Source organism: Calypte anna, chromosome 1 (genome assembly GCF_003957555.1).
Source record: "Calypte anna isolate BGI_N300 chromosome 1, bCalAnn1_v1.p, whole genome shotgun sequence".
Taxonomy (NCBI): domain Eukaryota; kingdom Metazoa; phylum Chordata; class Aves; order Apodiformes; family Trochilidae; genus Calypte; species Calypte anna.
In genome coordinates this window covers 61,988,832-62,008,604 of record NC_044244.1, presented here as the reverse complement: position 1 = coordinate 62,008,604, position 19,773 = coordinate 61,988,832, and the positions used below count along the sequence as shown (strand labels likewise).

General features: G+C 48.4%; 1 protein-coding gene and 1 long non-coding RNA gene across 2 annotated transcripts in view; one reads left to right on the top strand and one right to left on the bottom strand.

Moving 5' to 3' along the window:
• The window catches only part of LOC103530147 (sodium- and chloride-dependent GABA transporter 2), a 34,082-nt gene extending 22,090 nt beyond the window's left edge, over positions 1 to 11,992 (top strand). The window contains exons 8-15 of the mRNA XM_008495687.2: positions 3,717 to 3,820; positions 6,876 to 7,000; positions 7,566 to 7,678; positions 7,820 to 7,957; positions 9,064 to 9,166; positions 9,784 to 9,884; positions 10,294 to 10,464; positions 11,503 to 11,992. Of these exons, the coding sequence (XP_008493909.1) occupies positions 3,717 to 3,820; positions 6,876 to 7,000; positions 7,566 to 7,678; positions 7,820 to 7,957; positions 9,064 to 9,166; positions 9,784 to 9,884; positions 10,294 to 10,464; positions 11,503 to 11,622 (975 nt within the window). The 3' untranslated portion in view covers positions 11,623 to 11,992. The remainder of the gene's footprint in view (positions 1 to 3,716; positions 3,821 to 6,875; positions 7,001 to 7,565; positions 7,679 to 7,819; positions 7,958 to 9,063; positions 9,167 to 9,783; positions 9,885 to 10,293; positions 10,465 to 11,502) is intronic.
• Positions 4,664 to 19,760, bottom strand: LOC115599729. Its single transcript, XR_003988597.1, has 3 exons — positions 19,706 to 19,760; positions 18,991 to 19,145; positions 4,664 to 4,757 (listed from the first exon to the last, which is right to left on the bottom strand). It is a non-coding gene; the product is annotated as an uncharacterized LOC115599729 (long non-coding RNA).
• Positions 19,761 to 19,773: the final 13 nt, after the last annotated feature.

The following is a 19,773-nucleotide window of genomic DNA, read 5'->3' as shown; positions in this document are numbered from 1 at the left end:
TTACATCAAGTGTGACCCTCCACACAGTGTGTATCCACTCCATCCATATCATTTCTTCTTGATGGTGGGGGCAGTTCAGCACTTTTCTGTGTGACATCTGTATTTGGTATATGACATGCACTGGGGTTCAATAACATTTTGCTCCAAAATGGTCTTTACTGTCATTTGTTAAGTTCTTAAAAATCTTCATAAAGAAGAACCTGTTTCAGAACAGCAGGATTATTAAATTCCAGCATATAAAATGAAGCAAATAGTGCTGATGAAATTAAAGGATGAAAGAATATGTCCTTTTAACACACCATAACCATCTTAGATAACTGCAGCTCAGGTGTGAAGGCTTTGGCTGAAAACAGGGAGTAGGAGGTTATTCCAAACTGGAGTAAACAACATGTTCAAAGAAATTGAATTATGAATTAAATAAACTGGATGGCTTAGAAAACTGCAGACAACAATCAAATCAAAATACCCATGCCACCAGTCTGCCAGGGAAATCTGAACAGGATAAACTTCACCAATCTCTTTGAGACCAGCAGCCAGAGAGCAGCAGCTTATTTTTATCTGCAGGGGAAAGAGAGCCCTGCCTGACCCTAGCAAGCCCCTTTAGTCAGAGTGGAAATATTAAAATAATGAGAGGCTGTTGATCAGCAGCACAGGAGGGGAAGGGGGGCCTTGGAGAGGCTGAAAAAAACCCATTTCTCTGAGTCACTCCAGGGAGAAAAATGAGTACAAGCAGCAGGCTGGGGAGTGAAGATTTGGTTTGCTGTTTTCTGAAGTGATCAGTCTGTGTAGCCCCTATGAGCCCAGGAGGTCAGGTGGGCAGTGGTGCTTCTCATGAGGAGCTTGAGGCTGGACCATGGGTGGGATGAGGCCCCTTCTGATCCGGGTGATCCTGCAGTCCTGGAGCTTGCTGCTGCTGCTTGCCTCCATCACTAGAGGGTCAGAAGCACCCACGGCATCAATTGTGTTGCATTCTATTGACCAAGCAATTTGGAAACTGCCAAAGGGCTAGGAAGGCTGCAGAGGTGGTTTGCTCTGTGGCTTGAGAGCTGCAGTAAGCTTTCAAAATGGAAAATACAGTGCATGCAACCTGAGCTGGTGTTCACAGCCATTCTGACTGAGTAGGATCATATACTCTGCAAGCCAAGCTTAGCTTTATTCACAGTTTCACCCACAGCCTGCCTTGTTCCAAATGGGAGCATGTGCTAAGGCAGGTCCTGTATTCCCTAAAGACATCTCTTTGGGGCTGGGCTCCTACATAGCCCATGGCTGTTGTGTTGAGGAGTGCAGGTGATGGAGTGGGGATCCCACAGACTCCATGCAGGTCTCTTCATGCAGACTCCCTGCAAGGGTATCACTGCATTTTAGAAATAAGCCACTTCATAAGCCACAGAGATAAGGAAGTTCATTGTTTTGATGTCTGGTTCCACCCTGGATGATAAAGTGTCAGTTCTTTTCCTGCCCCTGGGTTATTTCTCATGTCTCTTGCTAGTGTGATTTATCTGATATTCACACTGCTCAGTGGGAACACTGAGTTCCTGTCTTTTTCTCATTCCCTGGCTCTTCTGAAATTCATAGGTTTGAGCTTTCTATCAACTGCTAAATCGGGTTGAAACTTGCCAATGGGGTCCAATGCTATGGCAAGCATGGGGTAGGCAGTTTGCTGGCACAAGTCTTGTTACCTTTACATGTTGTACTACAAGGGCTCCAAGACCCCTGAGAGGGTATAATTAGAGTTCAAATTTAATGAAAACTCAGAGTTTGATGAATACTCTAGCAATGAGCAGCAAAACAAAGAGCAGACTTAATGAAACTTTTTACCTTGATGGGTGGAAATGTGCTTAAATTGTTGAGGCAAAGGGGTAAGGTGGTCTAGCCCACCTCCGTGCCTTGCTATTCCCAAAGAGCAGCTGAAAAGCAAAGTCTCTGTACCCTTACTGCCCATGAGCACAGTGATGCTTTAGGAACCAATTATAAAAATGATTTTGATTTTTTTTCTAATATTTTTGAGAGGCAAAAATGAACTTATACCCTGCTCTCTAAACCCACCTCACCACACAGGTCCTCAAAAAAGTGTAAAAGACACCAAGGGGAATTACTTTCTCAGCATTCCAGTGCCTCGAACTCTCTGTCCCAGTCCCACTTCGTCGTCTGTCCCTTCCCATTCTACAAGTCAGAGATTTGATCTGACTCCCTGTGAAGTTGTGAACAGACCAAAGAGAAGATGGTGAGGCTGAATATTGCTTACAAGTCAGGGAGAGCATGTTCACCAAATCTAACACTAGCAGCACTTTGCTTTCTCTTCCTGTGGACTGTGCTGCTGGGTCTCACAGCAGTGATCAAGGAGATGGTTCATTCTATGCCACTGTCTCTTGAGCTAAACACAGAATTTCCTCCAGAAAATCACTGCGAGTGGGTTCATAACATCCCTTTGCAAGGCCCTAGAAAGGAGAAGAAGTAAATGAACCTACTCTGATAAATCAAGTAATTTAGGTAAATTTACCTATTTTTAGGTGAATGAAATAAAATGTCTCAGCACATAATTGCCCTTTGGCCAGTATGGAGGAGGAAAGGCAGAACAATGCATTGGTGAAGGTGGCCTGAGCAACAGGGGTGGTTGGGCAGGTGCTGAGCATTGCCTCAGGACATGGGGTCTTGGCTGACAGGTAAAGGTGTGATTCAGAGTCATCAAAGCTGCTGCGGTGCTTTTCACTGACTCCTGTTCATCTTGGAGAGGATCCTGGGGCAAGGCTGGTGTTTGTCTCAGGGCTCACCAGCCCTGCTGCTCTGAGGAAGGAGGGTATAGCCAAAAGGGGACTTTTTTCATTAAAACTGTGCCAGTAACACTTCTTTTTCCTGCTTTTCTTTCCTTACTATCTTCTCCTATATCTCTAGAATGTGGCTTCCCTTCTGCATTGGTTGAATGATTGTCTTTCCTCTATTTCAGAAACCCATTAGGAAGAAAGATCTTGGAAAGCAGAGGTTTTAATTAATAATCTTTGTCATTACTTCCTTCCTCATTGTTGGTTCCTGCTTTTGCTGTTCTTTGCAGAAGGCAGTGGCAGTGACTGCACTGGTGACTGCACACAGCTAGGTTTTCAGATCAAATCTGGCACTGAAAAATGTCAGCCTCAGAGTACTGGGACGTATTATTGACAGTGAGAGCAAAGTGGAGTTCAAAGGTGCCCAATGGGACTAACAGCATTCTTGTATTTTCTTCTAGGAACTGTCTTTTCCAAACAAATCAGCTTATTTCTAGTAGTCCTCTCCTCCCCAGCTAATTTTCTTTTAAGTTTTGGAGCCTTTCAATTAGGTCTTGGACAGAAGAGCCACCACCAAAAGCTGTATGCCAACCAGTGGAAGACCAGGCTTGCCCAAGTCAAGTCCCCCACCTCTGTTAGCAGAGGAGTCCTTCAGCTCTGGTGGGAAGTGCTCACTGCTGGGAGGCTCTGGAGAGTCACAGGTTCTGCAGATTTGTCCAAGGAAGAAAGAGGATGATGAAGCAGAGCTATACATGCTGTGGGTTTGCAAGGCTCCTGATACCCTGGCACTGTATAACCTGCCCCTAGAAAAGACTTGTCTGAATGCTGGGGATTGCTGACCTCCTAATCACTAGCCTTTCTGCTGGTTATAGAAGCCCCTGAGGCTCTGCCACTGAGGCAGTGTCTGTGCTCCATGCTGGCCTTGTCTGTTCACCTGTGTTTGCATCTCCCTTGCAGGTCTGGATGGATGCAGGCACTCAAATCTTCTTTTCGTATGCAATTTGTCTGGGATGTCTGACAGCTCTGGGCAGCTATAACAAATACCATAACAACTGCTACAGGTAACTGGAGCATGGCTCTGCTGCCTAGACCCTTCCTCTCCCTGAACATCAGTCCATACAGGCTGGTGAACTCCTGGGGTCTACTGGCCTTTTGAAGTGTTGTGTTACTGTCTCTAAGGTGTAAGTAAACTCTCTCCAGGTATTTTCTCCTCAAATCCAACTCTCTTCTCTCAACCCAAGGGAATGTTCTGTCTGTGCCATGGGTCAAAAAACTCCTCTTCCACATCAGCTAGACCCAGCAAAGTCAGATCCTCTTAGCTAGCTTTGTGGCCCCAGTGCACACCCCAGCCTCCTCTATTACACGGGTGCACAAGTAGGCATGGGGAAAGCAGAGCTGTGAGATCGAATGCGTCTAGGCTGAAGTCCTTTCATCCTGTGATTTGTCCTCCCTAGGTTCATTTGGACCTAGTGCCTTGCACAGCTGGCAGTACTCTGGGTTTCTATTTGCTATCTATGGTCTATATATAAGCCTGCAGTTATGACTTCTGCTTCTTGCTTACTCTTTCTGCTCTGAACTGACCTTAAACAGAGATGGGCCAGGTTGCCAAATTGAATCAGGCTGTCAAATTGAAGTGTTGGGTGAAAATAAACTTATTTTTCTGCAGATATATCCCCCTTCCGAAGCTGCATCCCTAGGGGCAAAAGAATAGTGTGAGAGGAAGAAGCCACCTCTAATTAAAACTGCCCATTGCTCCCTACCCTTTCTCTACTGTGCTGGTTCTGGCACTGGGCTCTCCCCTATCTTCTACATTTAAAATTCTGGTTGTTGCCATGGAAAGTCCATGCAGACCACTGGCTACATGGTCCTTACTTGGCATTGTCCTCTCTCTTCTCCTTAGGAATTCACTCTTGCTGTAGGGATGCTTCTCCACCAGCAGTTGGCCTGGGACTCCCTCTTCATGTCCCTTCTCCCAGATGCTGTTTGGAGTGAAAAAAACTGTAGGGAAAAAAAAAAAAAGATAATGGATCTCTCTCTGACCTCCTGCATGCCCTTGGGCATTATCCCTTTGCATGTCCAATCTAGAAGTGTAGAATGGAGATGATGACAGGGGCTGATTAGTAGCAAGGTTGTTAAGAGCTTCTGTAACTGCAGCTGGCAGATGCTATAGAAAGGAAAGAGATGTTTGCAGACAGATCCACTGTACTAGGGAAATTGTACTTGGTTTTGGTATCAAACCTCCACCAGGCCTGTTCCCAGGCATGGACCCAGTTCTACTGAGTCAATCCTGTGCTCTGATGCCTTGGTTTGCATAGGAAGAGTTTGCATAAGGAGTAGGCCTTAACAGGGCAAATAGACACCAGGATGGTGCCCAACTCAGTTATCCCAGGTCAGGTGTAACCTTTAGTGAGCTGGAAGAGAAAGGATGTGAGCAGGAGTATATGTTGGTTGTATGGCTGTATATGATAGCTGTATGGTAGCAGCCCAAGATGGCACCAAACAGCATAGACCATTTCTTGTTTTCTGGGATTTTAAGGGATATCATCAGGGCTATGTGACTCCCTTTTGGGTGAAAATCTGGAGACTCCTCTTTGCTCTGGCCATTTCTGTGTGTTACTCTCTTCTCTGATACCTCTTCCAACCTGCCAGGTGACTGTAGAGTACCTCCTGGCCTGTGCTTTTCCAAGGAGGATTTGTACTGTCATGTATACATCTTGGGGGAAAGAGGGAAAAACATGGCGAAGGAAGAGGGGCCTATTTGACATAAATGGGAATCTGTATAAAATGGTTGAGAATATAGTTTCAGTGTAGACCAAATAATTTATAGCAAGTGGAGAAATGAGGTTCTGGTGTGGGCTTCCCACTGGGTTACCTGAGCTTGGTGGTGTGTGGTCCTGCTTACCAACTGGGATATTAATAAGGACTCAACCTGCAGACATCTTTTGGTCTCTCCTGCCTTAAAAACCAAGTGCAAAGGCAGAGCAATGGTGTTATGTGTTGTGCAGCCCTTGACAATGCAAAAAGCTGTACCTTGGAAAGAATAATCTGAATTTGTTTGGCATAGGGGCTCTTCATGATCTGTACTTTGTTTCTAGAAATGGTTGCAGATCACTAATAGATCTAGTTAAGGTGCAGGGAAGAGCATGAAGCCCCCAAAAGGCTAGATTCCTAAAGACTGATTAAAAAAAAATAATCTTAGAATCATAGAAGGGTTTGGATTGGACGGGACCTTACAGATCATTCAGTCCTAACCCCCCCTTTATGGGCAGGGGCACCTCCCACTAGACCAGGTTGTTCTAAGCCCCATCTAGCCTGGCCTTGAACACTTCCAGGGAGGGAGCATCCATGACTTCCCTGGGCAACCTGTTCCAGTGTCTCACCACCCTCACACTAAATCACACTGGATTTGTACAATAGCATTTAATAAAGACAGACTGGGCCATGAATTGCCAGAGGGGTGCATTCAGTTTGGTTCAGAATATCTCAGAAAGATGCTGCAAATGTTACTGTTGTCCCCAGGGATGCAGTCACAAGAAGACTAGGGAGACTGGAGCGTGAAAAGGAATTGGATAGATAAAGGACTTTTAGTTTAAAGAGTAGATGGATGAGAATGAGATGAAACAGATACAAAAAGGGAACAGATCAAAGAAAATAATTTGTATTTTTTTCTCATACTGCAAGGACCAGGAGATACTTAGGAGTGCTGAGAATCAAGAATATTGTAATTGTTCGGGGAGGTCTATTAGGGAAACAAAGAAACAAACCAAAACATCCTTCCCCTTTTCAGATAAAAATAATCCCTGCTATGCTCTGCTATAGGAGGGCCCAGGGGACAGTGAGGAAAAAAAATCAAGCATTTAGATGTGAAACAAAACAACTTCATGAGCAAGCAGCTTAGGTGAGGAATGCATCTTTGTGCTGTCCCTGGGGAAGGCTTATTCAGGGCATCCTCCTGTAGCTCCTGGTGCTGACACAAGCCATGAAAGAGCTAGGAGAAAGGCCCTGCTGTGGGCACAGTGGGTGGGGTTGGAGGGTGGGTGCTGCCCCAGGGATTGCCTGGGGGTGTGGGTCATAGCTGTACTCTCACCTGGCTGATGCTCTGCTCCTTCCTTCCAGGGACTGTGTGGCCCTCTGCTTCCTCAACAGCGGCACTAGCTTCGTGGCTGGCTTTGCCATCTTCTCTATCCTGGGCTTCATGGCGAAGGAGCAGGGTGTGCCCATTGCTGAGGTGGCTGAGTCAGGTGAGTAGATCTGAGGTGGGATGGGGCCCCCAGGGTGCTGCCCTTTAGTCCCCCTGAGCAAGGAGAGCATGTCCACAGGACACCCACCTGAGGCAAACCATGTTTCAGCTGCAGACTGCCATCCCGGTGGGCAGCTCTGCTTCCTACCTCCAAAAGGAAGGTAGAAACAAATGCATGCTTACGAAATATTGAGATGTAATAACTGTGTCTTGAGGCCAGTATAAGATGCCTCTCGGGCTTAGGGTTAGGCAGCTGCTGTCCCTCAGTGGAGGGGCAAGGTGCCTTGGTGGCATACAGCCAGGCTTGTGCCATGCTCCCCTGGGCTCAGAGGCTTTCCCTGCATTTACCATAGCGATGCAGCCAGAGCTTGCTGTGTCCCCTTTCCCCTCTCTTCCTGCTGATCTCCTCCATGCCTCAAGCAGCCTGGATTTCCCACGTGGCACTGGGATAACTGGAGCGAGAGGCTGCATGGCTCCAGGCTGTGCCTCAGCGGGCAGCTGCCCTGTGTGGGTCTGCACAAGCTGTGCCATGCCACTGCCTGCTCTGAAAGTCCTTCTCCTCGCAGGGCCTGGCCTGGCATTCATCGCCTACCCTCGGGCTGTGGTCATGCTGCCCTTTTCCCCTCTCTGGGCATGCTTCTTCTTCCTGATGGTTGTTTTGCTGGGACTGGACAGCCAGGTAAAAGATGCAGGGTGATTCCCTGCCAGGCAAAAGCCACCACCCCTTCAGGACAGGCTTGAACTTGGCTGAGGAAGGGGCAGTAGGGCTGGGGAGCTGGTCAGGAGGAGCTGACAGCGGCGGGCTCTCTGCTCTTTGCAGTTTGTCTGTGTGGAAAGTCTCGTCACAGCTCTCGTGGACATGTACCCCACCATCTTCCGCAAGAAGAACCGACGGGAGGGCCTCATCCTGCTGGTCTCCATCCTCTCCTATCTGGTTGGCTTGTTGATGCTCACAGAGGTACTTTGGACTCAGGCTGCCTGCCTGGTGCTTGATGGATCTGAATGCCCCCTGCAGAGAGGAGGGCCTGGTGGGCGGTGGGGTCCATGCTGCTGCACAGTCCCCAGGGGAAGCTGCCCTTCTCTCCCTGTGGCTTTCGCGTTTTCCCTTCCAGCCATCACCCCTTGTGCCAGTCAGAGTTGTGACATACCTCCTGCCAAGACTGATAATTGGAGCTCTGGACAGCCCATATTTTGGTTGTAGATTTATCTCTACATGAGCTAAGCCTTTACAGCTCTGGCTTGTGCACGGTGAGGGAAGAAGAATCTTTGTCCTCCTTCCACCTGGACAGAGCTAGAGTAACACTTGGTGTAAAGAAACTTGGTGGGCCTGAGTGTGCCCCGTATCTGTTACACTGATATCCTATATATTCCCCTTGTTGTGCTTAATTGCCTGGAACTTAAACTGTTCTGTTTTAAATGCTTTTAAACATATACTTCTTCTAGAAGTATGCATGGGGGAATAGATCCTGCCACGATGCTCTTTGCAGCTTCTGTATTCATTTGGGTATAATTTTGAAAAAGCTGCTTTTGATGTTTCAGCATTGTGCCTGGACTTACCAGCAAGCCTATTTTGCAGACAGACTTGCATACCTGGGCAGTAAAACAGCCCAGCTGACAGCCTCTGGGCACACAGAAACAGCTGTTTGCTAAACTGCATCTGCTGCTACTTCCCTAGGCAAATTAGGAGGCTGGAGGGAAAAAAGATGCACTGCATCTCTTGAGGTTGTTTCAACCCTCACTTCCAGCTACATAGGTGACTTGAGTTTTGTTTTGGCCTGAAATATCCCAACAGTCCCTGCCAATCACTTGCCCTCCCCTGTCCTGACCTAGAATTAAGGCTTGCAGAGATCAAGGCTGCTGCGTGGTCTCCATCAGGCCTTGAGCATGAGGGGCATGGCCTTTACTGTTGGCTAAACCCATGCCTCAGAGAGAGAAAGGTGTATCCATCTCTGGGGAAGATGTTAAATTTGTTTCCTGCTCTGGCTGGAGCTCTTTGCCTGTGCCTGATTCGTCTCCCTTCTCTTCCTCCCCACCTCACCTCGCTGCCCACTTGGCCTTTCCTAGGGTGGGATGTATGTCTTCCAGCTCTTTGATTACTATGCTGCCAGTGGCATGTGCCTGCTCTTTGTGGCCATCTTCGAGACTCTCTGCATTGCCTGGGTCTATGGTGAGTATGAACCCTGTGGGGGGATGCCCAGCTCTGGCCTCTTTTCTTGCTTAGTCCGTACTGAAAATGCTGGTTTGTAGCTCATCTTGGCAATTGCTTCGTAGCAGACCTATAAATTTTGCTTTGATGCCCCTGGATTCAGCTGGAGGGAACTTCTTCACAGGAACATGCTGAGGAATCTGCTTGGCAGATATCCCCAGCATGTTCCTGTGTGCCCCTGCTTTTGAGGCCCTCCTTACTCAGGGACTTCAAGTTAGCTGGGAAAAGATTTGTGTGTAGAGGATTCTGATACCCATAAACATTTTTGAGAGCTCTCTCTCAATATTGACTGTCACAAGGGATGGGTAAAACCTGGATTCAGGTTTCAGCCTGTAAGATGCTAAGGGGCTGGCCCTGCTGAGTCACTGGGCTTTTTTGGGGCAAGAGGACTCTAATTCAGGGCAAAGACTGAAGCTTGTTCCACTCAGGGCAAACTCACCAGCAGGACCGCCAGCCACACTGAGGTTACTGCCTCATCTGGGGAGTATCCAAAAAGTATTGAAGCAGAACCCTGGACATATGGACCCTACTGCCCTCCTTCCCTGGGTGCAGTGAGGCATCCTTCCCCTCTTCCGCAGGTGCTGAGCGTTTCTATGATAACATTGAAGATATGATCGGCTACCGGCCATGGCCTCTCATCAAATACTGCTGGCTGCTCATCACCCCGGCCGTGTGCATGGTGAGGGCCTTAGCAAAAGGAGCTCTGGAGGAAGGAGCAGAGCTGGGTGCCTCTGACATATAGATACCTCCATATATACTGAGTGACGTGCATATGTATTAGGGGGTTATGTGCTGGGGGAGCCTGTTGTTCTGTGTGTTTGTGGCTTTGGGGGCCAGGTGTGGGGCAAAACAACAAGGAGAGGGATCCAGCTCAGCACTGATAGTGGTGTCTGCTGTGGGGCGAGCCCCTTGCTGTGTATGGGGGCTCTCCCAGCAAACCTTGCTTGACTGGTGTGCCTTCTGTTGTCCTGGGGAGCTCTTAGTTACCATGACCTCTGTGCAGGTGTGGGCTCCCCAGGAAGACCTCTCTTGGTTAATGGTGTTGATCTCCTTGCTTTTTTTTCTCTCGGTCTCTTCCATCATGCCAGGCAACCTTCCTTTTTTCTCTGATCAAATACACCCCACTGACCTACAACAAGAAATACGTGTATCCGTGGTGGGGAGACACCCTGGGCTGGCTGCTGGCCCTCTCCTCAATGGTCTGCATCCCTCTCTGGATTGTCTACAAACTCTCTACCATCAAAGGCTCCCTCAGAGAGGTGAGGCTGGTGCTTTGGGATCAGGGCATGGGCTGTACTTCTGTGTTGAAGTCCAGCCTTGTAGGGGGATCATTTGTGTGTGGCAGCTTAATTAGTAGGGAGCCTAGAATAAATCGACTGAATGAGTCCATTGCTATAACTGACTTGGTTTTATTAAGTTCTGCCTGGCTGGAGGACTGCTCTTGCCTCTTGGTGCCCTTTGTTTATTGCTTCTGTCTCTTTGCAAGCACTGTTAGAAAAAAGTTCATTAGATGGAGACAATAAAGATAGTCTCTAGTGCCTTGAGTCACTTTGGAGGCTGCCCTTGATTGAGGCTTGGGGACTTGCTCTGAGAAAGCTGCAGATCCCATGAGCACTGTGAGCTGCTGAGAGTCAGTGTCCTGGGCCTGCTACGGTCCATTTCTGGCTAACCTGAATGTGCCTTGGGAGAGCCAAGGGACCTGGCAGAGCAGAACTTGCTCTAGACAGTCATCTTGTCCCTGCCATAGCTTACTGGAGGTCTCACAGACATCCTTATACCCCAGGATCCCACCCATTCCCTGCCTCCTGCAAATGTTCAGGAACTGGTTTTGACAGCATCCTTGTGTCCAGTATGGAGAGAGAGGAGTGGGCACAGATACAGGAGTATAGCAAAGCCACCACTGCATGATGTAGCAGGTGGCCCCTTACCTACTTGCTGCCCCAGTTAAAGCCAAACCTGTGTGGAGAGGGATGAACTGTGTGGAGGGGGTATTTGAGCATCAGCCTTTCTTTGGATTTCTTTCTAGCCCTGACCTGGAGCCAATGGAGGACAGAGTTTTCCTACTCTCTCAGGTCTCTTACATACCCAGTGCTTAACCTGGGACAAGTGGTTCAAAGATTAATTTATTCTTTCAGTTTCTGAAGTGCTGACCATCCTTATCTGTGACAACTCTGGCCTGTAGGGGCCAGACCTGTAACCCTGCCTGGCTGTCTGAATGATACCCATGAGTGGAAGGGGAGGGTCCAGGTCACCTTTTGTCCTTGCAGCTGTATTCATTGCCTGCCTTTGCCTTCCAGAGGCTTCGCCAACTCACCTGCCCACTTGAAGACTTGCCTTCCAGGCCGGGCACAGGACAGCCCCTTCCCTCCACCAGAGCTGGTCTCCTGATGCTGACAGAGGTCGAATCTCATTGCTAGGACCAGTGTGGTTCTCCCTCCCCCAGGATGGTTTCTATACAGCCTTTACCACCTGTTGGATAATGTAAGGATTCTTCACTCGCCAAGGAGAGAGGGATTTCTGGGCTGAGCTCCCTTCCCTGGAAGATTTGAAAGGCTGAGGAAGAGGCTGCTGTAGATCTGGTCTGTGTGGAGTTTGCAATGCACCTTAATCCTCTCTCTGGAGGGGGCTGTGAAGGGGCAGACCAAGCACTGGTGTGCCTGCTGGTGGGCAAAAAACAAGGACTGATCCTGGAGTGGAGAGTGTCAGAGAGTCTCAAGAGGTGTGACTCCAGTGTGGACTTCGTGAGCTTCTCCATTCATTCCATTAAAACCTTGGTTTTCCCCTCTAGATCCACTCTGTCTCACTTTTGTCTCACCAGCACCTCTTGCTGATAGCATGTTAGGTGGGATGTATGTTAGCGGAGCTGTGCTGGGCGTTCAGGTCTGCATCCCTTTGCACTGGCATATCTATGTCTGAGAGGGTGGGCAGGAGAGAGGAAGCTCAGTTAGGGTAGGAAGGAAAAGAGGGAACACCAGTTTGGTGGCCCCCATAAGGTGGTAGGCCTGAGGTACGTGAGTGAAGTGGAAAATTCAATGCCACCTTCTGGAGCCATTGCCAGCTCTCAGCCAAGAGAGTAATCTGGCTGCTGAGTCCCTGGGCAATTCCCAGGGTCTGAGCAAAGGGTGTTGGTTTGTCTTTTCTTCACATAAGTGAAGGTTCGTAGGCAACTGTCCCTCATCTTTGGAGATCTGTGTCTTTTTCTTTTTTTTTTTTTCCTGCTGACAGCCTTCCAGGTGCTCATTTTTGTTTTCCTGCCCGTGGAAGAAGGGCTGCGTGGCTGAAGAGTGGGATCTGCATGTTATGTCAACAAACAGGGCCCCTTGTTCCTTGTTTCCAGGCTGCTCGGGCGAAAAAAAAAAAAAAAAAAAAAAAAAAAAAAAGACGAAAAACAAACAAAAAACCCCAAATCAAAGTGCTTGTGTTTTTTAAGAGCTGTAGCCCCAGCATCCAAGGAGGGCATCCAGAGGACATGTAACCCCGGGAAGCTGGATGGCTCCCAGGAAACCCTGAGGAAGCTGGAGCGCGGGCAGAGCTAAGGCAGAAGCCAGAAGTTCCCGAACTGCACATGGACACCGACGGGCATCACGCTACGGCCAAGGCTTCTGGTGTCACGGGGAGAGGAGGAGGAGGAGGAGAATTAGAGCAATCCACGCCACTAGCCACAAGGTGGCCCCAGGACCTCACCCACCGGGGTCCCTTTGGGAGGGTGGGTGGGAGGGGGGCTGCGGGAACTTCCCAGGCTGGGCCGGCACCCGTGTTACTCCTTCTCCCTGGCTTGGAAAGGTCCTTTGGTTCACGGTGACCTGGGCCATTCCCACATCTCCCCCTTCCCCTGTTGTCTGTGGAGGTTTTCTCTGCAGACTGGTGCTGCCCACAGGGAATGGGTGGCCCCAATTGTAGCACTGACTGGTTCAGACCTCTAGGCCATGGTGGGTTTCCCCTCTCCTCGGCGCTGGTGAGGTTTCATCTCGGGATCCTGCGTTCAGTTTTGGGCTTCTCACTACAAAAAGGACATTGAGGGGCTGGAGTGGGTCCAAAAAAAAGCAGGGAGGCTGGTGAAAGGTCTGGAGAACAAGTCCTGTGAGAACAAGCTGAGGAAACTGATGTTGCTTAGCTTGGAGAAGAAGAGGCTGAGGAGAGACCTCATCACCCTCTACAGCTACCTGAAGGGAGGTTGTAGCGAGCTGGGTGTTAGCCTCTTCTCCCAAGTAACAAACAAAAGGAGAAGAGGAAATGACCTCAAGTTTTGCCTGGGAAGGTTTAGTTTGGATATTAGGAAAAATTTCTTCACTGAAGGGGTTGTCATGCACTGGAACAGTTTGCCCAGGGAAGTGGTGAAGACACCATCCCTGAGGGAAGTTAAAAGGCATGGAGATGTGGTGCTTAGGGACATGGTTTAGTGTTGGATTTGGCCATGTTAGGTTAACAGTTGGACTTGATGATCTTGAAGGTCTTTTGCTACCAAAATAATTCTATGACTGTAAGTTCTTGGACTTGTTTTTCTCCAGTTTAGCGTTGTTGGAGCCTGGTGACCTCAGATAGGAGCCAGGTTGTTGGTGAAAAGGGGTCATGGAATTTCACTCTTAGACACTGCAAAACTGATGAGCACCAAACACTGAGGGGTTTGCTACTGGGATGGTTTGTGATGGTGCAGAAGATTTAGCATCCTAGGAGGGAGAACCCACTGATCTGTGGTCCACCATCTCTGTGTGGAAACCTCATCTTACTTCCAGCATCTTTTCCTTTTCCCTTGCTTGTTTTCCATTGGGACTCTGGAGTGGGTGGATTCTTTTGCTAGGCTGCACATGCAACCATGGGTGAATCCCCCCATGGTCAGTCCTGTACCTCCTGTCAAAATCTCAGCCACTGGGTTTCTGCACACCTCCCTCCCTGCCTCTGGAGAACACTGCGGATGCTGAAGGCATAGGTGCAGGAGCCCTGAGCTGAACTGTTTGTCACAGCTTTCCTGGGCTGCCTCAAAGTCTCAGAGTTCCAGATTCCAGCTGCCACAGTGCTTGATGGTGCTTGTGTGGGGGCTGAGGGTAAGAAAAATGCTTACAAACCCAGGGAAAACCACATTTTGAAGAGATTCACAGTGATGTGGAGAATGGAGCCATTCAGCTGCCCTGCCACTTCCATATGGTACTGGCTGGTAGAAATTACTTCTAGAAATGAGTGAATGGAATTCAGTACAGAAGTGGTTTTGGTTGGCTTTTTGTGTGAGTCATATTAGATGCTCCAGCAGCCGATATTCTTATTCATGTAATTCTAATTTTAAATGGAATTATACTTTCGCTTTCCAGTGATATCTTATAGATACTATAAATATATAAGTTTGGCCCAATGAGAAGATATTTCAACCCTAATAGATAACACTGTTTGTCTACAGCTATGTCCAAAAACATGGCTGATGTAAAAGGTCTTCTCAGCTGCATGTAAGCTGCATGCATCTCAGTCTGCTGAAAGGCTTAAGTCTGCTTTGTTTCAAAATCTTCTGGTGTCAAGTGAATTGGACATGTGGTTTGTTGATCTGGTTTTATATGAGCCAGAAAATCTCTCAAGCCCAAATAACCAAATTGATGTAAAGATTTGGATGAGCTAGGCAAGTCATATAAGTAAGAAAACCAAAGGTTTTTGCTGGACATTCTTAAACAAATGTCATATTTCTGATAGGAGTTTAAGTATTGGGACCTGTGATGCCTGGCTTGAAATATGATTCAAGTATATTCTGTATTGCTCATTGAGAAGGTTCATGGGATAAATCTGACAATATATTTGAAACTTCCACACATTACATTTTCCACAGCACTTTTTAAGACCCCATGTTAGAGGGAATTTTGAAGAAACTGGGAATATGGTGTTTCTGGCATATGGTGATTGTGGTTTGGAATGGTGAAAGATTTCCATTGTATTCAAGATCAGCCTAGTACTCCACTTCTTACAGTTTATGGAATTAATGCCTACTCAAATCCTTTTCAGTGGCTGAGATGGCTTTAGACATGATGTGGGGTTGTTGGGAATTTCTCACATTCAGAATCCAAGATGCAACTGAGCCTGAGAATTCAACCCATTATTATTGGGAAAATGAGGGTTAAAGACCCAGGTTTTTTCATGAGTTGGTTTGTTGGATTTTATTTTTTGTTTGTTTGTTGTTTTTGTTTTGTTTCAAATCAAAAGTTCAGATAAGAAAGAAGTCCCTGAGATTCTGCCCCAGGCTGTTAGTGCTTGGAAAGGATGTCTGACCTTTCTGTCCACCTGTTTGTGGACGGGGGCTCAGCTTTTCCCATAGTGTGATGCTTGCATCAGTGGTGCCTGGAGAAGCATCTCAGCTCCCTCATCAGGCAGAGAGATAGTGCTGACCCTGCTGTTCTCCTCCATGGAGAGACCTTTCAGGGCAGGAGAAAGATTTCAGATCTTGGGGATATGATTCTCTTCTATGGAGCAGAATTCATCTACTCTGGTAGGGAACATCCTGAACCCTGGAGCTCTCAGCATGTTCTAAACAGCTGCTTTGAGAGGTCCTTCTCCTTTTGCCAGAGAGTTTTCTGTGGCTATTGAAGAAACATGTAGTGTGAGTTATGTCACACATTTTGGTGACAAGAAAGATGGAGACAGCAGGCTATGGTGCATAAATGGAGAGAACAGAGTAAGATTAACATTTAAACATGTGGGATATGTAATCCTGTGAAGCAGGGATCTCCAGATAATCTGTTAAGTGTGTCCTAGAGGCTGGTGCAAATGAGCATATCCTTCAGAGCAGAGTGTTTGGCTGAGCCCTTGTCTGCTAACATGGTTAGCAGCCTGCAGGATGGGGATCTGCATGGGGAAGATAAGGGAGGCTCACATGGGCAAACACAAAGGCAGATTTGGGAAGTCATTCCTTCTTAGAAGTTACCAGTGACTTTGTTACCCTTCCTCCACCTGACCTGCCCAGAGTCCCATCACTATGGGCAGCAACAAGTGCGTCTTTGTCCACAGAGACCGACCTTGTCCTTTGCATCCTTGTGCCTTGTGAATCAGAGGTGCTTGCTGTCACAGCACAAGTGCCATGGCAACAGGCTCAGCTGCCCTGAGGAAGCAGAGAGGGAAAGCAGGAGCAAGCAGTCATGTACCCATGTGTCCTCTGCCTGCCTTTTTTCTGTAATCCTCTGACCAGCAGGGACCACTGCTGGTAGACCTCCTAGAGGCTGTTAGGCCACGGATGCCCCTCCAGCACTGCTAATTCTCCCTCCCACCCAGTTTTACTGCTGACACTGGCTTTCTAAGATGTTTGTTCATGCCTCATCCTCTCCCTCACCATCCCATCATGGATGCTGTGAAATAGGGGATGTCTTAACCTGTCTGTGCTTCCAAAGTTGAAGGCTCCTGACAGCCTCTTTTTCTCCCGGAGCCCAGTGCAGAATCAGGGCTGTGGCTTGCCAGAGCCCATCGTGGTTCTGTGGGGCCTCATTAGCACTTGTTACTGTGGTGATGTTCACCTGTGACTAGTTACAGTGAAACTGTTGTAGGAAGTCATGGGACTTGCTTAAGCACAAATTAGCCATAAACTTAAAAAATAAATTATATGAATGCCTTGGGAAAACTCCTCTGCAACCATAGGGTGCAATCAGGTAGGACAGTTCTTAGTCAAAGAAGCAGCAGTGCTGTGCCCGTGGGAAAACCAGCATCTCTCCTGGTTTGCTAGCAAAGGTCTAAAAGGTGGGATTAGTCTGGACAAACAAGGACAGTGGTGGCTTCTACCACAGATGGCCTAGCAAGGGGAGCAGCCAGGGCTGCAGGCTTCTCTGTCTCTAACACCAGCTGTGTGGTGAGACCTTTGACCCCAACAAAAAGCAGTATCCTACAGCTTGAGGACTCTTTTGTGAGAAAGCTGCTACCCCTCAGGCACAGCAATGGGGTTTTCTCTTGTCTTCGTTTTCCTGCCTGAAAAATTGGATGCTGCCATCTCCTCTTTTGCCTCAGGATGCACTGTGGGGAGGGCTATGGAGATCTGGATGCTGCTGGTGTCAGAGTCTCACACAGAGAGGGGATCCCAGCTCTTACAAGGGTTCATGCTGCCTGGGGAGGTGCAGGGGAGAGGGGTACTTTGGATTTTTACAGGATTTTTGCTTCCCTTATGGAATGGAGTGTTGAAGAGCATTCTCACCCACACTCTCCCCACCCCTGCAGCCAGCAGGGCTGCTGCTTCCCCTTTCAGCTCCCTCTGAATGCTTGTGGCCAGCATACATGGGCCAGCATTTATGCCCCACCAGAAGCTGCCAAGGTTCATCCCCTGTGCTGTCTGAGCCTTGGCCATGGCTCCTCTCTTTCAGCTTGCTCACAAATTTGCATCCTGACACATGATCCATCTGCTAGTCCCTGTAGGAAGCTGCCTCTGCCCATGGCAGTGGTGGAGGAGGAGCCCTTGCTGTGGGGAGAGCTGCAGCCAGACCACCACATCCTTTAGCATCCTTGTCCTACCTATTCAGCACAGAGTGCCAGCTCAGGGGTTGTTTCTGCCAGTGCAGGTGGCAATTAGTGGTCAGGAAGTGTATCACCCCTTCTCCTGCCCTCTCCTGGGATAGTGCTGAGCACAGCCCACACCCCCACATCTGGGCTGGTTAAAAGGTGATTTCTGGTTTTCCATCTCTGCCACCACATTAGTGCAATCCCTCATATAGGGGCTGCCATGGTGGGATGAAGGTGCCCCATGCCCATAGCAGGATTTAAAAGCACATTGAGTTATTCCCTGGTGGAAAATCTGAAGCCAGAGTGTAACTTCTGACACCTTCTGGGCTGGAAGGCAGAAATAGCAGTCTTTTTTTCCCACTGTAGAATGCATTTCACACATTGCTGGACAAAGTTTTCATTTAGTTTGTCTTCCTTCTTGTTTTACCTTAATGTCTCAGGTCATATCCCATCCACAGTTTCACAAAAAATTGTGATGTTCCTGTGAAACATTTCAGTGTGGATAAATCAAGTTTTTAGGTCAGCTCTGCTTACCTAGTCTTATCTCAACCCCCTTTTCATATCTAGATAACCTCTACTGCATCATTTCCCCAGCTGTGCTAGGTCACACCAGTCCTCTATCAGGACTGTCCTTAATTCACAGGGAGGGAGGCAGTGCAGTTCCTATGTTGTGTAGCCAGCACACCACGTTCACCTTATAGCCATTCAGGACTTCAGATGCAGTGCCCAAAAGGCAGAAGATGGAGCCTATCCCCTCAGACACTGATCCCAGCCCATGTAAGGGAAGAATCAGCTGGTATTTCTTTGGATGTGGGACCACATAATTCAACCATCCCAAATGCTAGGTGAAAGACAGAGCTTTGGAAAATGCTTGGAAAGTTTAATCCTGGAAACAAAGGGCTGCACACTGTCTTTGCCTGTGAAGTAGCATCACCTACTCCAGATGTGCCCCCCAGCCCTTTGCCTCATGGCCCCATTCCCCATCTGCAGACTCGGGGACATTGCTGGGTTGGCTTAGAAATCCCGAGCCCTGGGAATGTCCCCTAGCACTCCCCCAGAGCTGCTCTGCCCCCTCTTTGGGTGTCAGCTGAGGTAGTAAATTAGACTAAATTAAACTGAGATATTTTCCCCTTCCGCCTCCAGGACTGAGCTCAGTGGATCACTGAGGATCCTGCCAGGCAGAAGGGTGACCCCCTTCATGCACATCTCCAGCATTTCTTGTCCCCGTGCTCTAATGCAATCTGATGCACTGGCTTCTGGCACTAGTGGAGGATTTTTGTGTGTGTGAGACAACATTAAAAATGACCTCTGTAGAGCATGCAGGCACATAAACTTACCATTTCCCCACTCCGCAGTGATGAAGGCTTTTGTCAGCTCCCAGGTTTCCCTCTGAGGGTGCTGGAGGATACTCATCTGGTGAGCTGTGACACAGGTGAGCAGATCGGAGCTTGTGCTGCCATGTGTCCTAGCTACCATCCCACGTGCTGCTGGGCTTTGGCCACATGGGTAGAAGAAAAAGTCAACAGGAATTTGGCAGGCACATTAACAGATGAAGCAAAACACAAAACAGTAATAGCATTAGCCATAAGATTAAAAACAATAAAATAATCTGATCTGGACTATTTTGAGAAAAATGGCGTAACTGGAATGCCTGCTGCTCCTATGGGTTGTGAGAAGCCCTGGAAGAGTGCACCAGAGGTGAGGAAGATACAAAAGAGAGCTGCCAGGGCAAAGGCACGGAGGGATTACTCACTTGCAGGAAGCACACAGACTCTGCTATAAAAACCCTCTGGCTGTATCTCGACCTGCTGACAGAGCTCTCTCCTGTGAGCTGTGTCTGCACTCACAGAGCATTGGACAGGCACAGAGGGGTCTGTGTTAGTCCAGGACAAATGTGCCCCCTCCATCCACTCCCTGCCTTTTGCTCCATCTGCCCAATGGTACTGGTGTGCCTTGAGCTTGGTCACTAAAGCAGATGTAGTGTAGCAGTCTCTGGAGATGGAGATGATTCACTCTGCACATTTGCAGGATGATTTTAAGGGATGCCACTACCTCAATAAAGTGCTGGAGCCTCAGAGCAGTGGTGGTGGTGGGGGGTGTTGTGGGGTCTGCAAGGGGAG